General features: G+C 36.2%; 1 protein-coding gene and 1 non-coding gene across 10 annotated transcripts in view; both read right to left on the bottom strand.

The window, feature by feature from the left end:
- The window catches only part of ANKRD28 (ankyrin repeat domain 28), a 177,224-nt gene that overhangs the window by 36,904 nt on the left and 118,087 nt on the right, over window positions 1–22,233 (bottom strand). For all 9 annotated transcript variants that reach the window (XM_045856627.1, XM_045856629.1, XM_045856630.1 and 6 more), the window contains 4 exons: window positions 18,521–18,721; window positions 16,896–16,983; window positions 10,088–10,230; window positions 7,197–7,409 (listed from right to left, as the gene is read on the bottom strand). In XM_045856627.1, the coding sequence (XP_045712583.1) occupies window positions 7,197–7,409; window positions 10,088–10,230; window positions 16,896–16,983; window positions 18,521–18,721 (645 nt within the window). The remainder of the gene's footprint in view (window positions 1–7,196; window positions 7,410–10,087; window positions 10,231–16,895; window positions 16,984–18,520; window positions 18,722–22,233) is intronic.
- On the bottom strand, window positions 11,483–11,616 carry LOC123830908. Its single transcript, XR_006787843.1, has one exon. It is a non-coding gene; the product is annotated as a U11 spliceosomal RNA (small nuclear RNA).

Here is a 22,233-nt window from a genome sequence, read left to right as displayed (position 1 = left end):
AATTGAAGACTGTGGAGATAAAACAGTTGTTCAAAATTTTGAACTAATTTTCTCAGCATGCATTAAAAAAAGCACAAATATAAAAAAAATCAATGCCTACACTTTATAAAAAGTTCTGCATGGTAGGTACAGTGTAATCATTTTTTAATTGATTTTTCTTTTAGGGAGAGAGAAGAAAGGAGACACACACACACACACACACACACACACAAACATCGATTTGTTGTTCCACTTATTTGTGCATTCATTGGCTGATTCCTGTATGTGCCCTGACCGGCGAGACTAAACCTTCAATTGTGGTGTATTGGAATGATGTTCTAACCCACTACCTGACCCAGGCTGGTACAGTATAATATAATTACTCCTATTTCACAGGTGGGGAAACTGAAGCACAAAGCTATTAAATGATTCAACCAAGTCACATAATGGGGAGTGGTACACAGCCAGGATACGTTTCCTACATTTCAAAAATTTCACATTGCTACGGTTCATTTTAAGAAATGCTTAATCTTCCTCAAACAAGGAAAACTGATTATTATAATTAACCTCACCTCATAATTCACTTAAAAGACCTGATATATTATTTTGTTTAAAATTATTTATAATAACTACTGTTAGCAGTTTTCTCAAATTACTTAAAATAATAAATCAGACTAGCTGTGCATGTGTATATTTAATGTGGAAGTTATGCAATTCTAATGGAGTTCCAAATATGAAAAAAACAAACAAAACAAAAACAATGCCTGAGTTAGGTGACCTGTTTTATGCTGAGTTAGGTAAAGTTTTTTCTTCCCTAAAATTGTTTGTTAATTAAAACATAGAGTGTTCAGTCAACTAAAATCTTAAGCCCATTTCCTACATACTGTTGTTAAACTATTCCCTTTTAAAAGATTACCCCCCTCCCTGTTCCACTTGTATCTATAAATCCACTTCTGTCTTTCCTGCTGGTATCTCTCTTGAACTTTATTTTTAAACAAACAAACAAACAAACAAACAAACATATACATGACCAACAAAAAGGAAACTGTTTTATAATTCCTAATTCCTCAAAAATGTTCAACATATGTTCTGTGTATATACTCATAATTGAAATGTGGTGTCTTAAGTTTACACTAAAAATGTATAATGCAAATCTCCTTAAGAAACCCTCATGAAATTCATATAATGATGGAGTAATTAGACCTATTTCATAAATACCTACAGGTATTTGACTCCATAATTTTTTATTTCTTCAAGCAAACAAGCCTTCTAGCTAGCAAATTCTTTTAGAATTTTCAACCTTTGAAGGCAGTGTGTGCAACAAGAGAGAGAAAAACAAACAAACAAAAAACAAGCAAGTGAGCAAGTAAGCTCAGGCTCTGGAATCAGAAAAACTTGAGCACGAATCTCATCTGTTACTTTCCACAGCAAGATTTTTGAAAAAGTTGCCTAAATTCCTGAGCCTTCACTTCCTCAATTAAAAATAGATATAATACCACCTATATCTTATAGGTCTGTTGTATAGCATAAATATATTAATCTTTGTACAACACTCATATAACACACCAGTGTCTGTTATAATATAAACTTTTATTTCTGTTTGGTATCTTTATTTATGTACCGGTTGTTATGCTCTCAACCAAGAAAAAAAAAAACAAGTAGCACCTCAGCATTTTAATAAAGGGACCTCATTTGTAGTGTCTCTTCAAAATGTTCCTGCAAACATGTTTTACAAAAAAAAAACAAACCCTAAACTGCAATAAAAATTTGAATTCATAAAATGATGAAATTTGAAAAATTACAGCTAACATCTATAGCTATAATAAAGCACTATGTTCCAGCCACAGTTTTAAAAAATATATATATTAGTCATTTACTCCTCACAACTGTATAAAATAGCTACCATTAATCCTGTTTTATAGCCCCTGGGATTAAGTAATGTAACCAGGTCTCATAGGTAATAAGCAGTGAAGTCCCTTACTATAAGCATATTGGTGGCATTGGATTAACATTTTTGCTTTCGACATACTGATCATAAAAAAATACAGTAAAGGAAAAAGAGATTCATATTACCAAGTAAAAAGTTCACCTAAGACATGTTAGGAGGGAGGGAAACACATTTATTTCTCTCTGAATTGAAGAGACAATTGGTAGACTTTTTTCTTAAGTCATCTTAACTTATTTTAGAATCATAGAAAAGATTCACTAAAATTCTAAGATTTGGTTTCACAGGTGACCATAAACAGCAACAACAACAAAAGTCACATATATCACAGTATGTTTTAGTTTTAAATTTTTACAAGTATTTGGGGATGTTATCTGACCAAAATTTGAGTAGTTCTTCTCTAAGAACAACTGTGGGGTAGAAAAGGTGTATAGAAATGATAAATGAATGCAGTAGGGCTCATATTAAGCAAGGTTATAAAAATCAGACCTATATTGCTTTAAACTCCATTCACTTTCCCTCTAAATAGTACTTTGTAGGACAATCAATTTTTATAAACTCAATAATTACAAACCTAAATTCGTATTCTGATTTCTAGTCATCCACAACTTAAGGACAGAAACATCAAAATGGAGAATGGGATATCAACAACTTGATAAGCAATGATTTGACAAATACAGGAAACACAAGTATTGAATGACGATATATTCTTGAATGAATATTATACAGCAGGTCCTCAAGTAATACTTTGTTGTAATGTTGATGAGATGCTGTAGGAACCTTTGTTTGTACCAAATGGCCTATGGTAAAACTAGTTTCATTACCTGTCATTCTGCCTAGCTGCAGAAACTATCCATGATGTTTAGTACCGTCCAATCTTATTGGTTGAAAACTTAGTTATCAACAATTTTTGTATACTTTCAGAGTAGGAAGGTACTTTCGAAGTCATTAAAAAATGGAAAATGTGTTCCAATGAATTTGGCAATAAGATAATTGGACAACTGCATATAAATGAATGTCATACATCCTTAGGTGAGATTAAACAAACTTAGGAAATCTGTTTTTAAACCAACATCATAGGCTATTGCCTTCAAATATACTTAACCATCATATCTGAATTGCTTTATTAAGTGAGCTCTTGTAGCAGGACTGATTCTCACTTCTGCATTTCAAAATATAGACTTAAAAACAATTAAGAGGTACAGCAGTGAGCTGGTAAGCACGGACATATGAATCAAGTGATTCGTTGTAATTAAATTATAATAGATATTCACATGTAAATGGCACTTTATAAATAGGAAATCTAATTTTTACCCTTATAGGACAGTACCATATAAACAAAAAAAAAAATGTGCAGTAGCTAATGATATAGATCAGTCTCCCTTATTCTATGATATGTAATATTTAATACACAAAGATGATTTTATCTACAGGCACTATAAAAATGGGTCTCATAGAGACTAAAATGATTTCATTGTGTTCTTTTCTTTTGAGAAATGTTAAGATCACCTCACAATTTTTGTTTTTGTAATAGCCTAATTTTCATTAATATTATTAGGCCTTTGAAGAAACAAGTAAGAAATTCACACTCCACCCCAAGATATTTCTCTGAGTTTTCATTATCCAAACAGCAGGAATTCTACAAATCAAAACAAGCAGTGTACAGACATATTATGAATACATTTTTAGTAATTATTTAAACTATTAACAAAACTTCAGCAGGTGATTTGATTGACAGCTGAAAGCTTTAAATAGGTATTCTTAAAAAAGATATTTTAACTATAAGCATGCCTTTTCCTTCATTGAGTGTGATACATATAAATTTTGTCCCTTAGCTGGGAGTGGGCAATTTAGAGCAATGACCTAATTAGAGATAAACTTACTGCTACTATAGCTGTCAGACTGGGTCAGTGGCTTCATTAAAGGCTTCTCTGAAGTTAGAGAGGTTAAAAAAAAAATGGACTTGTTTCTCTACCAATCTGAAAGACACTGGCTCATCATATACACAAAAGGAGCTAAAAATCTTATGAAATTAAAGGTCTAAAAATCACATTTTAAGCTTAAATGTTTTTAGTTATCATAAATGGTTCAATTTTGTCCGTGGGTTTTTTCCCCCATGCCACAAGACATGGTCTGGCAAGGGCTCAAATATAGAAGCCATCAGTGAAAGCATCTCAGCATATCTAAAGTAATGATTATACATTATAAAGCAGTGATGTTCAAAACCATGGTTATATATGCTTTTTCATAGGCTTATAAAGTAAAAGTACATTTATCTTGGCTCCAGAATTTTCAAATATTTTTCAAATTCTAATGTTTACCACTGAGAGTAACTATAACCAAAAAACCAAAAAGCAACTGTCCCTTACATGTAACTCATTGATATTGGTCTAATTTTTATGACATTGTGAAAAATTTCAAAACAGAAAAGTTGAAAAAATATTACAGTGAACACCCATTATACATACCACTGAGATTCTACTCTAACATTTTACTGTGTGTGCATTATCACATAGAAATCTCTCCATTTATCCATCTATCATCTAATTATTTGGTGCTTTTTAAAGTTAGTTGCAGAGGACCCAAGATGGTGGAGGAGTAAGTGGAAACTACACTACTTTCCAACCCGGAACAACCTGAAATTACAACTAAATTGTAGAGAAATCATGCTGAATCACCAACTGAGCACTAGCTGGAGAGAAGTCTTATAACTAAGGACAGACAGAAGAAGCCACTTCACCACAGCGAGACTGGTAGGGAGCGAGGCATGACAGGGCTGGCTGGGCTCCCACTGGCAGCAGCTGCAGTCCTGGAGGGACAGTTCAGTGGCTGCGGGGATCCCCCTGAGAAGTGTGGGGCCTAAACACGACGCTGGGCTCCCTAGCCTACAGCACCAGAACCAGGAAAGGAACCCAGATAACTTCCAGATATGAAAAGCAGCAGGGATTCTATCTGCCAGGGAGAAATGGCTGGAGACTCAGAGAGCCTCTTAAAGGGCCCACACACAAACTCTGGGCTCTAGCAGGGGAAGGCAGAGTGGACTAAAGATGTGCAAGGAGAATTTTTGGGTTGGTGGCTCTGTGGAGAGACCTGAACGGACAGGCAACAGGATCCCTGTGCTGAGTCATTCCCCATACTGCAGAGGCTGTCTTTCTCAGCAGAGCACTCCCCTCCCAAGGAGCATCAGCTTGAGGGGAAGCAATAGCCCCGCCCACAGGAATTACACGGCCCCACCCTGTGGAGCTTAAGCCAGGCTGCTGACTGCAGTGTGAGAGTATGTCAGTGATGAGTTTAACAACTAGTGGGAGCTCTGAGACTAAGCTGACTCTCTGCTGGGACAGGATCAGGTAAAATCCAGCCTTAGTTTGCAGGCTGGTCTGTTCTGCACACACCCAGGCCCAGTGGAGGGAGCCACATGTTGTGGGTTGCTGATAGCTCCAAACAGGTTGACAAAGGCTCATCAGGAGCATTGTCTGACAACTGCCTACACCAGAGTCTTTGAAGATCTACCTAGTATAAAGCAGCAGCCAAATTGAGAAGACAAAGAAACCAACCCCAAATGAAAGAACAACAGAGTTCTCAAAAGAAGAACTAAATGAAATGGAGGCAAGCAATTTATTAGCAAAAAATCAAACAATACAATTAAAAAATAGGCAAAGGACCTGAATAGACACTTCTCCAACGAGGACATATAGATGGCCAACAGACTTATGAAGAGATGTTCAGTGTAACTAATCATCAGAGAAATGCAAATTAAAACGAGATATTATCTCACACCAGTCAGAATGGCTATCATTAATAAATCAACAAACAACAAGTGCTGATAAGGGTGTGGAGAAAGGAGAACCCTTTTGCACTGTTCGTAATGCAGACTGGTACAGCCACTGTGGAAAGCAGTGTGGAGATACCTCAAAAAATTAAAAAGGGATCTGCCTTTTGACCGGCGAACCCACTTCTGGGAATATACCCAAAGGAATCTGAGACAATTTGAAAGAACATAAGCACCCCTATGTTCATTGCAGCATTATTTACAATCACTAGATATGGAAGCAGCTTGAGTGTCCATGGGCGGATGAGTGGAAAAAACAACTATGGCACATTTACACAATGGAATACTACTTGGCTGTAAAAAGAAGAAAAGTTTACCTTTTGACGGTATGGATGGACCTGGAGAATATTATGGTAGGTGAAATAAGCCAATCAGAGAAAGACAAATACCATATGATTTCACTTATATGTGGAATCTAATGAACGAACTGAACTAACAGGCAAAATAGAGACAGGCTCATAGATGGAGAGCAGGATGACAGATAAGGAGGGGAACTTTAGGTGGTGGAAGGACTGAGCAAAAAGGAAAAAGGACCCATGGACATGGACAATAGGGTGGTGATTGTGGGGGGGTAAGGGAACTAAATGGTAATGGGAAAAAATACAATGTAAAAAAATTAAAAGGGAAATAAAGACAATGTAAACAAAAGTATGAAAAATTAAAAAACAAAAACAAATGTAATCCCAAAGTTAGTTGCAGATATCAGTACACATTACCTCTAAGCACTTTGGTGTACGTTACATTAACTATGACTCATCAATTGTTTGGTTTGCTACCTTCTAAGGGAAAATTTACATGCCATGAAGCATCCATCTTAAATGGACCACTTCATGAATTTTCACAAATGTTTATGCAACAGTAGCCGGTCAAAATATACACCGTTATCCATTACCACGGAATGCTTCCTTATGCCCCTTTTCACCAATCCTTCCTCTCAGGGGCAACAGCTGTTCTGTTTTTTTTTTCCAGCTACAGAATCTGGAACCCCACATAAATGGAATTCTATCTGTTCTAGACCTTAGAAATGGAAATAGTGTATATATTTTTGTGAAAGGCTTCATTCAGCATAATACTAAAAAATTCATGTATGTTCTTGTGTCAGTAATCTGTTACTTTTTGTTGCCAAATGATATTTACTACTGATATATTACAAAATTTTTAAAGATTTTATTAATTTATTTTTAGAGAGAGGGGAAGGGAGGGAGAAAGGGGAAAGAAACATCAATGTGAGAGAGAAACGTCAATCGGTTGCCTCTCACATACACGTCAAGCAGGGACCAGATCTGCCACTCAGGTATGTGTCCTGACCAGAATTGAACCAGCAATTTTTGGCTTTGCAGAACAATGCCCAACCAATTGAGCCACACCAGTCAGGACTGTTAATGATATTGGTTTAAATAGTGAACACCTAATTACTACAATACGGATTATTTTATTTCATACCTTCACGTTGACATCGGCCCCATTGCCTACTAGAAGCTCTAAACACAGTGCTCCATGTGTTGATGCAGCAGCAAAGTGCAAAGGAGTAAATCCTTTTTCATTCTTTTGATTTACATTAGCACCACTGTCTATAAGTTCATTTACTACAACATCTTGTCCATTATAGCAGGCTACATGAAGAGGTGTATTTCCATAGGCATTTGGTTCATTCATCTATTGGGAGAAAAAAATGTCAGTCTTAAAGTAGTCTTGCTAATTATCAGTTTTGTGAGTTATTTTAGCAACACTGTGATTGCAATTGAATTATTGAAGTGAGAAACAGACAGGGATAAGCACACAGGGTTATAGTTCTAAAGTTATTTAAGAATAATGAACATTAACAATTGCATTTTGGTAATAAGTGGATTTTGTACTTTCAGACAATATAATTTACATGTACAATGTCTACTTAATGACAAAACTGAATAATTCCAAGAGCAATATTTTAGGAAAATATAAACTAAAATAATGTGTTTCTAAAGGCCTCCTAGGTACATTTGGAGAATTAATTCTCAAGAATCATGAAAAAACGAACACAAACTGAAAATCTGAGGTATACTGAAAAATGTACATTCTTAGCCTTTTTGCTTGTAGTGACAAAAGATTAAAGTTGGTAATGTAGTAGATATCAGGCATTTTAAAAATGAGTGGTGTTTTTTTCTCTTTAATACATTTTTGCAACAAAGTTGAGCTCTAGGTATTTTCCAGTCTTGTTGACATTTTACCAAAATGAATGGGCTCAAAAAATATGCTTAATACTGAAAAATTCATGTAACTCAAGTTTTTTTCCTTTTCTAATACATAAAATGAGCAAAAGTCTACCTAACTTTTGTGTAGTAAAGAATTTGATTTTTGTCCAAAGAAATGTCTGGACTTTGACCTTGTCTTCTGGGAGGTAATAATATACAGCATACCTAATAGAAGTGTCATTTTTTAGGGAGGGAGCTGGCTATACTGGATCTTAGAGTAGGACTGGATATAGCTGGTAAGTCTTAGAGTAGGGATGGCCACGCCATATAAACCAACTCTGTGATTTATTTAGAGTGCGGGCTTGGGTTCCCTTGGTATCAATGGACATAGAGGTTAAAATCAATCATGTGGGCAACTGATGAATCAATCCTGCCTGTGTAATGGGGCACCAGTAAAAACACTGGAAACGAAGTTCAGGTGAGTCTTCCTGGTTGGCACATTGTCACACACTGATGCTGGCAGAGTAAGACTCCTCTGTCTCCATGGGGAGAGGCCAACGGAAGCTTTGTGTTTAAAATACTCCTAGGCCCTGCCCTATGTGTCTCTTCTTTCAGCTGATCTTAATTTGTATCTTAGCTGTCTAGTGAACCATAACTATGTGTATAACAGCTTTTAGTAAGCTTGTTGAGTGATTCTACTGAATTATGGAACCTGAAGGTGGTTCTTGGAAATCCCCCAAACTTTTGGTCAGAAATAAAGGTAGCCTTGTATGGAGACTGTGCCCTCAAACCTTGTAGTTGGCCCCAACTTATCACTTTATTTACCATTTTCTTTTCTCAGATAACAGGTAAGAGAAATTGGAGGAAGTGAAAAAGTAACACGTAACTTTAATCAAAGCACCTAGACTTCATTACCAAAAGAACAGAGTCTCCCTCAGAACCTCCAGAATTTAGAGATTAAATTTGCTTAAAGTCACTCATTCTATGGTAACTCATGATGGCAGACCTAGGAAATGAACAAATCATGCAACTGGAGGCCACACATCACTAAGTGGCACTAAGTCTGCCCACTTATTCCAAAGTGTGTACAAATGTTATTTTACTGCAATAAAATAATTTTTTAAAATTGTACCAGAAAGGAATTTAAAACAGTGATTAGAATCAAGATGGCCTCAGCTATCTAGATCAGGGGTCTTTTAAAGTAATATGTTACTGTAGATACAGAGCTGTAAGAACTGTTCAGTTGAAATAAAACTTTTATCTATTTGCATTCTAAAAGATGCCTAACAGTGTGTTTAGATTTTTGCAACTTGTCAAGATCCCCACACTTTTAGTAATTAACTGCTTGCTTTAGGCAAAGTGCTTTACACAGTCCTTAAATTAAGAGACTGTTCGGCTCTATAGTCCTGCCATGCATTCTTTGTCCAACCAGACTACCATCCACCCCTTGTCTGTCTGATCTACACCGCACCTCTCTTCTCTCTAGCAGAGCCTTACCCTCTCTCCTTCTGATTTGCTGCTTTTAATCTGTTTTGAAGAACCAGATGAGTTTGTCAGGACTGTACTTAATATAAGAGTAAAGACACTCTTGGGTGAAAAGTACATTTGCTTAAAGAATGGCCTGTGAAACCTACAGATATAACTTAGTTAATCTCAATTCAGGAATCACATATATTGAGATAAAGCAGCAACCCTTCCTAACTTAACCAAACACTTACAGTTGGTAGGCAAGTGCCTTTAGTTTTCCTGCCTAGCTTTTGCCAATATCCTGTAATGCTACAGTCATTTAAGGGAATATTAGACTAAGTGGGCAAGTAAGACTAACCATAACCTAGCCACCTAGGAAAAATAATCCAAGTGTGTCTGATATGCTGGTTTTCATAGCTGAAATGGAGGTATAGGGCCTGGAATATGGAGAAATAAAACTTCTGTCACTCAGTCATTCACCTTTGAAATGTATTTTACCTCTTAATATACTTTGAATAATTACGTCTTAATCAGGTATCAGTGCATTATATTATGTAAAGACTGTAAATACCTGGTTAAAAGACAAAAACATTATGATATGAAATTATCTTTTAAATCTGAAATAACTTTCACCAACAATGAAATCAAGAACATGAAGTGCTCCACTCTTTTATACCGCTCAGTCTATATACATACATCAACTCCCAGATCTAGAAGGTACTTGACTACACTGATCATTCCACTGGAGGATGCAGCATGGAGAGGTGTGTAAGACTTCTTATCCTTGCATGTCACTTCAGCTCCGTGTGCCACAAGTAACTTCACTACTTCAATGTGACCTGAAAATGTGTTTATGAAGGAAAACACAGATAAGCATATGGAAAGTATCATATATAATCCTAAATATCTTTAAAGAAAGGCAAAATGCAAATTAATTAGATAATGCATGACTGGTTACCAATAAATTGCATTATATCCAGAGAGGATGGAAGAAAAAAATAAGAATTCAGGATAATTTTGATAAATGTTGATAGAGGTAATAACTGCAAAAATATATATATTATTTTATCTAGTGATAAACCTGCACTCTATAATCCTCCTTTTGACTAAATCTTGTTATTTTTCAAGGTTATTTTAATACCTTTTCAAGTTCTGAAGTTAGCTTTCTATGTCTAACTGTAAGACATCAGTTTATGTTTCTCTGCCTTAGTGGAATCTTGTATTTGGAAATCTGGGAGTGACCTCCAGTTGTATCTTAACAATGTTAGGTTTTAAACAACAACAACAATCTATTTATTTATTTTTAGAGAGAGTGGAAGGGAGAGAAAGAGAAACATCAATAGCCTGCCTCTCATACATCCTCAACTGAGGACCTGGCCCCTAATGCAGGTATGTGCCCTGATCAGGAATTGAACCAGCAATCCTTAGGCTCCCAGGCTGGTGCTCCATCCTCTGAGGCACACACCAGTCAGGGCAAGAATGTTAGGTCTTTTGAACAGGTAGCTGAAAATCTCTTTTCCTCCAGTGTTTCTACCAAATTTCCTTAACCAACTTAGTTTGTTCATCACTCTTATATCAACCAGGATAGGCTAGGTTATATGTACTGTGGGTTAATGACCAACTCCTACATCTCAGTGAGTAAAACAGATCTTAGTGTGCTTTTTGAGTATTTCTAGTAAATAATTAGCATTTTATTTCTCATTAACATTGTAATGGCTTGGCAAGAGGGCTCCATTCAGTCATTCAAGGGCCCAGGTTTATTCAAATGACATCTTGAATGTGGATGGTAACTATGCCAGAAGGTGCCAATAGATTGCAGAGTCTCACAGGTGATGCTGCATTTACTTAATTAGTCAGAACTAGTTTCAGCCCCACCCAACCACACATGGAGGCCAGGCAGGGGAACATGTATCTGGAAGGTGGGAGAATCACTCTTCTCCTTTGTAACTTTTCAAATTTTATCAAATTAAATTATATAGTGCCTTCTTCTCTGTCCTTTATTTTCCCCACTTCTGTGCCTTTGTTCACAGGATTCCTTCGTTGTGTGGGACGTTCTGCTTGGATGTTTCTTTTCTTTTTTTTTAGTATATCAAGAGCACCAGGACCAACGATCACTAGCTGCCCAGGTACCAAAAAATTATGCTTCCGAAATCTCTTGATGTCGATTCCGCATGTAGAGCAATCAAGCTGCCCTACGTGTACCACTCACAACAGAAGCCCTTTGTGGATGCCTCTTTTCAATCGCTGCTACCAGTAATCTGTGAAGGCCCATGTCAGTTCCCATCTTCCTTGACCAACGATCTCTCTTCCTTACAAGTCTTATAATCCAAAAGCACCATGTATCTACAACTATTATCTAATAAGCATATAATATCCTGTGATGTTTCTTAAACTTGAGACATTATGTAACTAACTCTTTAATTACTTTTATGTATTAGCTCCCCAAACATATATCTTCAAAAGCAAATATCCCATGCTCTTATGTTGTACGTCTTGCTATATTCCATGGGGTCAAGAACAGTGTTGTTATATACAAAATAGGCACTCATTAATTATTTATTACATTAAAAGAACCACTCACAATCTCATGCTTTATATCTCTTCACAGGGGAGTATATTAAGTTAATAACTATGAAAATGAAGCTTTCAAACACAGGCCTCTTCACTTAACAAAATTAGGCCAGGATACTACAAGTTGCACAAAAAGTAAAGTAGATTTAGTTGTTTATATATAAATTATCAATTAAAGTGAATACTTTCACCTATTTTTCCCATCTCAATATGCAAAAGAAATATTTATATTTTTAGAAAAGAAAGAATACCTATCAAAACATGTATCTGGAAGGTGCCAATGAAATATGACTATCATATGAAAGGATTAACTGGAAGAAGGTTCCTCACTACGCATTACTTTCTGGTCCACAGCTCTAGAAAGACAGCTGGCTTGGGTTTGCTGCGATGCACTGAAAACCAAGACTTATAACACCCAGGAGGCTCAAACACAGCATCGTTTTTAAAACTGGGCAAATGCATATTATTCACTAATATGCCAAAAAGAAACTAAGTCCTTCTGATATGTAAGACTAGAAGGCCCAGGATACAATATACTGGAAAAACTTTAAAATCAACACATCATTCTAAGTAAATGACACAGATCATATTATCGGTGCACACGAACTGGTAGGTTACTGGAATTATGAACTGTCCTAACACCCATTGAGTCCTATTTTAAAAGGGGTTTACACACAAGCAAATTTACAATGTTAAAAATGACAAGTATTAGGTTAGCCAAAAAGTCCATTTAGTTTTTTTCTGTAAAATGACACATCTTTCATTTTCAGAACAACTTCACTGATTTCATAATTTGAGTACGTCAGCTATCTCCCACTATTGGCTTCTAGTGGGTAGAGGCCAGGGGTGCTGCCAAACATCTTCCATTCATAAGACAAACCCACAGCAAATTATTTGGTCAAAATGTCAGTAGTACAAGGAAACTTTTCGAACCACTTTTGACATGTTTGATCAGTCACAGCACCTTCTCCATACACTTCACAAATCTTTTTTTTTTTTTTTGCCTTTCAGTTGCGTTTTTACTTTGCCTGCAATAACAAAGCAAAATACACTGAAAATGTTGCTTATTTTCTTCCACCTTCAATATCAAAATGGCTGTACAAAAATTCATCGGTATTCTTGTTTTTTAAAAATGCACACTGGTATGACAGCTGTCACAATACAATCTAACAAAATTGTTTCAAATGAAGTTAAAGACAACTAAGCACTACTACAGCCATTGTACAGAAAAATCTAAATGAACTTTTGGGCCAACCCAATGTTTATTTAAGCCTATTTCAGAAATATGGTTGAATTCCTTTTGTGGACCACCGAAATCATTAACAAGAGGCCTTTCCATAGCCAGTTTGGAGATGACTTAATTTAAAAGGAAAAAAGAAAGTTCTAGGGTGAAATCAATGATATTGTCCCAGCTTGGTGAACCCTGTGCCTTCAGGTATGTGTCTTTCTTGTCATTTGATAGAATGCTACCAATAGAATTAGACAAATTCATTTAGTTCATCTAGATGTATTTTTATTTTATTTATTTTTAAAGATTTTATTTATTTTCAGACAGAGGGGAAGGGAAGGAGAGAGGGAAATATCAATGTATGGTTGCCTTTCACATGCCCCCTACTGGGGAGCTGGCCAGCAACCCAGGCAAGTGCCTTGACTGGAAATTGAACCAGCGAACCTTTGGTTCGCAGGCTGGCACTTGATCCACTGAGCCACACCAGCCAAGGCTAGATTTATTTTTAGAAGATGGCATCCATTTGACATGCATGATATATATAATTCTGTAGTCAAAAACAATATCCTTTTATTTTTATTTTTTCCAAAAAATATTTTATTTTTTGAGAGAGGTAGGGAAGGAGAGAGGGAGAGTAACACCAATGTGTGGTTGCCTCCCACATGCCCCTTACTAGGGACCTGGCCTGCAACCTAGGTATGTATCCTAACTGGGAATTGAACCAGTGACCCTTTGGCTCACAGACTGGTGCTCAATCCACTAAGCCACATCAACCAGGGCTTTTTTTTTTTTTTAAACAACATCTTTTAAAAAAAATTATATCTCTGCTGCCGTGCAAACTGAAAGGCCGCTTGTTCAATTCCCTGTCAAGGCACATGTCTGGGTTTTGGGCCAGGTCCCCATTTGTGGCCACGTGAGAGGCAACCAATTAATGTTTCTCTCACACATCCATGTTTCTCTCCCTCTTTCTCCTTCCCTTCCTTTCTCAAAAAAATAAACGGTAAGCTTAAAAAGTTGTATCTCTGCAATGTGTATTTGATAAATGTAATCAGTATATTTCAGGAATTTTGAAAATTTCCTACATTTGTCTTTAGTTCATGAATGTATAAGAAAAGTAAAATTAGCTATGTTTATAATTTATAAGCTTTTATGGAAAGGAAAGTAGGGAGAAAAAAATGCCATTTCAAATTCACTCAAATTATGCATTTCTTAAAGAAGAAATAATGTAATGAGTTGGTAATTAAGGTAATTAATACTTATTCAGTAGTACCTTCTATGCCAAAGTCATCTTGGTGACCTGAGGTAGAAGTTGGTTGGATATTGCTAAAAGTAATGAAAGCAACAGAATAGATGAAATGTGTAAAAGGGATTTTTTTAAAAGATTTTATTTATTTTTAGAGAGGGAAGGGAGGGAGATAGAGATAGAGAGAGAGAGAAACATCAATGTGTGGTTGCTGGGGGTCATGGCCTGCGACCCAGGCATGTACCCTGACTGGGAATCAAACCTGCAACACTTTGGTTCACAGCCTGCGTTCAATCCACTGAGCTACGCCAGCCAGGGCTGTAAAAGGGATTTTAAATGAAGATTCATGGTAGGAGCAAACATGGGGTATGGAGTAGGAAATGATCAATTTGTTTTGAGGACAGAGGTGGGACTGGGGAACACTGACAGAGAATTCAGTAACAGCATAAAGATGAGAGTAGAGCCTAAAGGAAAGTAAGGGAAGTGTTGACTAGAGGGTAAGAAGTCCAGGGTAAATAGGAAGTCTGTGAGAAATAAATTATAAAATCATTACATGTAGTCCTAATGTCTCTCATACTGATATAGACAGATTCTCTGAAAGTTAACCTAGAGGTGACAATGACCTGGACTTAAGGCCTGTCTACTAGGCCAGTGGAGAGCTTCTTAACTTTCATATATGTTTAGCTCTCTAATCCTGAATGCCTAGAACAGCTGAATAGTTTTAGATGCTAGGCTTCAATACTCCTCTCTTTCCACACTTAAAGGAAGGAAGAAACAGGGAAAGGAGAATTATGAATTTCTAATATTTATGCTAAAAAATTAAATGGACAGTGAAGTCCAAGAAACACAGAATATTTTTCAACCCACAACTGGCCTGAAAAGTGACACTTAGTGGATCAAGGAAAACAAAACCCTTTGAAGGCACATGAGATACACAGCCCAAGCTATTTTGGGAGCTCCATTTTAGAGGGAAATCTACAGGCCACGAGGAGGGAACGTTAGGATGCCATAGGAGACCTCCTTCTGGATGTATACCTTCAATTAACAGAACAAAATCGCCCATTACATAACTAGAGGCACAAATCTTTGGTATGAGAAAAATACCAACAGACCATAATTTTTGGCTTTCGGTTTTCAAAATAGGGACCAGTTGACAACAATATTAGCCTTCATTTTTTATCTTCCTTTACATCCACACTAATGGTCAGCTTTGTAATTTAAGACAGATCTACTGCTTTTGGTTATTTTAATACAGTCAGAGGATTTTTCTAGACCTTGAGCTTAATAACTGGTTTAAGTTAATTTGTTTTATTATATTATTCTATTTTAAAATTTTAGTTTTTAAAATTAGTAATTTTTCACAGACCCTTCCTTTAATCTTTTACTTTTAAATGAGATATCGAAAAAAGACCAAGCCTAGAGCAGGGAATAATGAGGATAAGATATGCCTATAAGAAAGGTAGCCAGCTTGCTGTCTTTGTAATCAGGTTATCTCTGGAATACCAGTGATATACAGAAGGTGTGTCTGTGCATACATGATTTTTCTGGAGCTAGAGGAGTCAGAATAGCAGAAGCAGAATGAGAGACACTATTTGGGGGGAAGAGAAAAAGCCTGGAACTCCATGGCTGCAAACAGAGGAATGCTCTCAGCTCTATTTTAAGAAACTTGAAAAATGAAAGCCTGTACCCATGGCTTCCTCCCAGAGGTACAACCCTCGTCTTGCAGCAGTTGCAAGGTTTTGTGGCAGACTGTACTTCCTCCATGCTTAAAGATCTTTTCACCTATAAGACAGTATTTCTACTCTGCTCTTTTTGTGCATTTTAAAATACCCTGAGGTAAGGTGATCTGCTTTCTCCCTGGCTGTCCAAGTTACCTCAAGAACCAAAAGTTGCATAGGTTTTGGGTGGTCTGCCCCATGACTATGTTCCCATGAGCTCCGTTAGTTTTAGAATGCAATTTTACAGATACTGAGATTTCCCCCAAAACACATATATCATGTTACAGTAGAAAAGTCTATCCTGTAAGCCTCAGTCTCTTTCTGTGACATTACTGTTGGTGCCTATTTAAGCCAATATTTGACCAAAAATAATATGCTTCTTCATGTATTTTTATACTTGCTACCTTAATATTCCCATAAAAACAAGGATGGGTAAGAGAATAGGCCTTTAGGAAACACTGATCTATATTATGTATTTCAGGCTTGCGTCTAGGATGTTTATCCCATGAAAGGTAAACAGAATTAATTTCAAACAGCTCTCAGGAGAACTGAACCCATGCCCTCCTGCTCTGACAAACCTCACCACTACCAGGCTGGTTCCACTTGGGCAACAAACTCAGATACGGTATAACTTCTCACTGCCCTAAAAGACAGATGTGACACCAAGTGCAAGAACTAAAATGCACAACTTCTCCTGAATACATAATGTAAAAAACAACAACAAAAAATTCAAAAAGTACATACCCATATAAGCTGCCCAATGGATGGCACGTCTATCTTTCTTGTCAAAAGCATTAATATTGGCACCTCTAGACAGGAGTAGTTTGACCATCTGGAATTATAATAAACAGCAATCAAAATTTAGAAGTACAACTGTTCATGAATATCACTTGTGATGAATATTCATCTCAATCTCCCCGGTACTGAATTTCTGTATTTATATAAAGGAGCTATAAAATGCTGAAGACCTTTTAACTTAATTCAATAAATCCCAGAGTAAAATATGAAAAGGGTTCATTGTGGGCATTACTGAAGTTAGACATCAGTATCTTTTAAAGATGCTACTTTGTGTTCTGGTGTTTTATGAATAACCAAGTACAAATCTGGAAAGTTTAAGATGAAATAGTTAAAAACAGGTTTTATTCCTTTTTTTATAGTCCAAAGTGTTATTAAAATGCAAAGCACATTCTCATTACAGAAATGCCTTAAATTTAATTCAAACACAAGTGTGCTGTACATAACATGATTAGTCCTGAACATCACTGCACCGTCTGCTTATCTTATCATGTGCTGAAAACAGTATTTCTATTATGCCTAATGACATTTTCTATAGTTTCCCTAACGAAAAGGGCATTCCAGATTTCTAAAAGGGATGCACCTTCTGATCTTAACTGCAGTGAAGGCAAGAATTCTTTGTTGCAAAGGCAGAGAGGAATAGTGAAAATAACACTGCAGCCATTAGCTCTCAGCCAGAGAATCGTGGGGATGTCACTTTACCTCTTTTAGTTTCTGCATCTACAATAAAAATGAAGGACTGGACAAGTTGGCTTCAAAGGTCCTTCTTATTCTGTGTTTCATTCTCTTCTAAGTCTTCTATGTAAACATAAACCCTACTCTTTGCTATGATAACACCTAACATTAGATAATGCTTGTTGTATAATTAAGTACTTATTTTCTTAAATTGTTTTTTTCTGATGGTCTGTCACCAAAGAATAAACTATAAGAAAATGTCTTCTAAACTCCACCTTCCCTTGAAGGACAATAACTGCTCTGTCTTTCTAAGTTATCTGTACAATGACACAGAACACAGTCTTCACATTGTGTTACAGTTGACAGTGTTCTTCTTTGTCTTCCTAGGTTGACTAAGTAGTACATGGTTGGTATCTGATAAATTAATTTCTAAATTTGAGAAAGTTATATAAATTATGAAAATTTAAGGGCTTGCACAGTAAAATTAGACTAAATTAGCAAGATATACATTTTTGTTTGTTTTTATCATGAATTAATGAATGGCTAAAAAAGGAAAGTTCCTTAATAATTGGGATGAGGGAGTGGGAGGACACAGGGAGAATCACTGTCTAACTCAGTGATTTTCAATGGGTGTGTGACAAGAATTTTTAAAACATGCAACAACTGACTAGTCAGAGGCACTGATCTCTTTTCCCTCAGCCTGTCAAATTAAAAAATGACAACAGCCAACACAATAGCTGTCCTGTGTGAATAAGTCAAAATTATACCTATGGTTTTTTGGTCAGATGGGCAAAAAATATAAGTTTTTGGAGTGGCACAGAACTTTAGTATATAATTAGCTCATTTGTGTCATGAGATGAAAAAGGCTGAAATCGCTGGTCTAATTGAATACCACCTACCTCCCCATGTCCACTGAAAGCTGCATGATGTAATGCAGTTCTCCCTGCTCGATCAGACACGTTTACATTACTCAGAAGAGGTACCAAAGCTTCAGCGCACTTCACGGCTTTATTAGCAGCAGCTACGTGTAAAGGGGTTTGCCAATTTTTGTCTCGAGCATTAACATCTGCGGAATGCTTCAGAAGTACCTGAACTGCTTCCTAAAATACATAAAGAATTATAAAAGACAAATGAATGAACAGTTTTAGGAGTTTTATTTATATGAAGGAAATAAATTTTATTGAGTAAATAAAAACAGTCCTGGTAGAATCTGGTATAAAAAATTAGAAATTTACCCCAAAAGCCCCAAATATTTTTAATTAAAAGCAGTACTTAGAGCCATATAAGCTATATTAAGATAAAAAAATTTCCCTTTTCTATCCTCCGATTAAACGAGAAACAATCTAGAACAAAATGTGCAAGAAGAAATATTAACAAATATTCTTCAAAAACAATCATTGCATCTTGTTTTTCTAGATGGTGAGATAAAATTAATTTGTACTTTCAACAGTTCTAAGGAGATTTATTGCTTTGCCATTAAATATTTAAAACTTTAAAACATACCATGTCCTAAAGTACTATACAATGCTAATATACTACCAAATAAAAGATCAGGATCTAGTTTCTAAGAGAGTGACAGAGGGGGAAAGGGACGGACACACACACACACACACACACACACACACACACACACACACACACACACACACACACACACACAGAGTCTTTGCTGTGATGCTGCCTGACAGTAGAGTTGGTGCTGACACCGCAATTTAAGAGTTTACTGTTCAAAGGGATTTGCCTCCTGGAAGTACAAGGAAAATTTCACAATACATCTCACAGTAAGACCATAAGAAATCTGGTATGTCACCAACATTAAACAATATAATCAGAACTAAAAAAAAATTTTTCTCCTTAGAGTAATAATCCTATCTTTGGAAGATGAACGACAAACTATAGATATGAATGGACCAGAATCAGAATAGAATCATCTCAAGTCTTGTAAAACTAATGCTCCATTTTCTTAGCTGTAAAGAGGGGATGTATCACCTGCCCACCACTTGCCTTAAGTCTGCTATATAGCAAAAAAAAAAAAGAGTACATTAAGTGTTCAAAAGTGTATAAATATGCAAAGTAGCAAGGGAAGTTAAACAAAACACTATTATCTGTGATTCACATGTAGTTTTTGACACCTTTGAAATAAAAAGTAATCAAAACTATTTCAAATATGGGAAACAGCACAAATACTTAATAGGTATGGCCAAAGACTGGATAGATGTCCAGTAATCAGTCAATGTGCTAAGGAAATCAGCCAGCTTAAAGATATATATATATATATTGAGATCTACACTCTGATCTCACAATTCCACTCCAGTTACATATTTACTCAAGAGAAACTTCAAAAGATCCATGTAAGAATGTTTACAGATTTATTTGTAAGAGCCAAAAACCAGAAACACAAATGTCCAACAACAAAATGAATAAACTGCTGTACATTCATATAATGAAATATTGCCCAGCAATAAAAGGAATGAACTATTAATATACACAATATGAATCTCAAAAATGTGATGTTGAATATAAGTCAAGACGTAAGAGCACATACTGTATGGTTCCATTTCTATAAAGTTCTAGAACAGGCAGAACTACTCTATGGTGAGAGAAAGCAGAATATGGATTGCCTCTGCACAGGAAGGGACATGAGGAAACTTGTTGGAGGGTAGAAATCTTTATCTTAAATGAGGGAAAGATCGCATGGGTGTATATGTTTGCCATGGGTGTATACATTTGCCAAAATTCAAGACAACACACTTAAAATCTGTGTATTTCACTGTAAATTATACTTCAATTTTAAAAAGGAAAGGGGAAAAGGACACACAGAGGAAGATATATTCCGTATGTATTCTCAAAATTATGGAGAACTAGGTACAAACAGCATCAGGATTCTCTCCCCTCATCCTTAAGGGTATATTGTACAATACCTTAAGGGATAAAACTAACACTATACTGGGAAATATCCATAGGTATGTTAAAGATGTATGATAAAATAATTTAAAAAACAAAATGAAGAATTTATAATAGGATAAATTGGGCACATATAGCATACTGCAGATGCCAGGCTTGCCTTACTCATTCCCACTCTGGAATTCATAATGCATACATTAAAGCTTCTGAAAAGTCTAGAGAATATTTATGTCCCATTAGCAAGAACAAAAAAATCACAACTATATATTTTTTTTCACTGAAAAGCAAGAATCAATCCAGTTTATGGTAGGTGAGGGTAGGTAAGGTGGCACCTAAAGAAGGCTGTAAACACAGTGGCTAAGACTCTAGAAATCAAGACATCAAAGTTTGAACCCTTTGAACAAAGCTTAGGACTGAACTGTGTCACCTCACAGTTTATATGTTGAAAATTTAACGTCCAATGTGACTGTACTTGCAGAGATCATAAGTGAGGAACCTGACAGAACTGGTAGCTGGGAGGGAGGGAGGGAGGGAGAGACCGATTCATCTTTCTATACCATGTGAAGACACAGCGAAAAGGTGGCAGGCTGCAAGCCAGGAAGAGAGCCCCCACCAGAAACTGACCCCGATGGATCTTGACCTGGGACTTCTAGTCTTCCAGACTGAGAAAATACATTTCTGTGGTCTAAGCCACTCAGTCTATGGTATTTTGTTATGGAAGCCCAGGCTGACTAATATAGCCACCATTTACTACTTGGAATTATATGTATCAGATCACAATAGCAGTGACTTATGAAAATTCAGAAAAAAACGAAAGAAATCTCTGAAGACTGGAGATACAAAACAAACCAGGTGAATTTTTAAAAATTACAAGCCAATGTGCCTGATGTCATATACCAGGAAAAATCTGGACCATATTATCAGCACAGTATAAATAAACATTTAGAAAGTAATGTAGAAATAATCAAGGGTATATACATGGTTTCGCTGATGTTGTCAAAGTGTGCCTTGATTTTAAAAAACAAAAAGGAAAAGAAAAACCTAGCTAAGTAAGTATCCTATGAGATCAATTTAAATATGGGGTGATGACAACAGGTTAAATAATTATATCTAAAGAGTATGTATACATGGCTTGGGGGTCAATCTAAAATAGTCTCTATAGCAGTGGCTGTCTTTGGCTCTACCTTTTAAGCAATTTTACCACTGATTTGATATACTGGGTCATCAAGCCAAGTATACGAAAAAGAAGGGCAAGCAAATTTGCAAATGAACACAATGCTTGGACGGACTGCTAATGTCTCACATGATAATAAACTCAGTTATCTTGATAGAATTAATATGTAATTCCTGAAGTTAGGTTAACAAAAAAAAAATCCTCCAGAGGAACCAGTAATGTGATGTGGCTTCTTATAAAAAAAAACAAACAAAAAACCAACCAACCACACACACAAAAGCCCTTGTACTCAGAAATCGATTTATTCAGAAGAATACTCCACGCTAAAAGAGAGATGAATCGTATACTGTACTTGAAGAATGACATTCACAATCAGTTGTGCAGACAAGCTGAGGCCGCCAGCCAATAAGAGCAGGTGTGTGGCAACTATGTCACTAAAGGAGAGTGGAGGAGCTTGGTATATTTAACCTGAAGTAGTCTTTCTCAACACAGGTCTGTGAGGGCATTCAGCCCTAGGCATTCACGGTATGCAAT

Source organism: Phyllostomus hastatus, unplaced genomic scaffold (genome assembly GCF_019186645.2).
Source record: "Phyllostomus hastatus isolate PE091 unplaced genomic scaffold, TTU_PhHast_1.1 phas_scaffold_129, whole genome shotgun sequence".
In the NCBI taxonomy this organism is placed as follows: Eukaryota; Metazoa; Chordata; class Mammalia; order Chiroptera; family Phyllostomidae; genus Phyllostomus; species Phyllostomus hastatus.
Note: the sequence above shows the minus strand (reverse complement) of the source record. Positions and strands in the feature narration are given on the sequence as shown.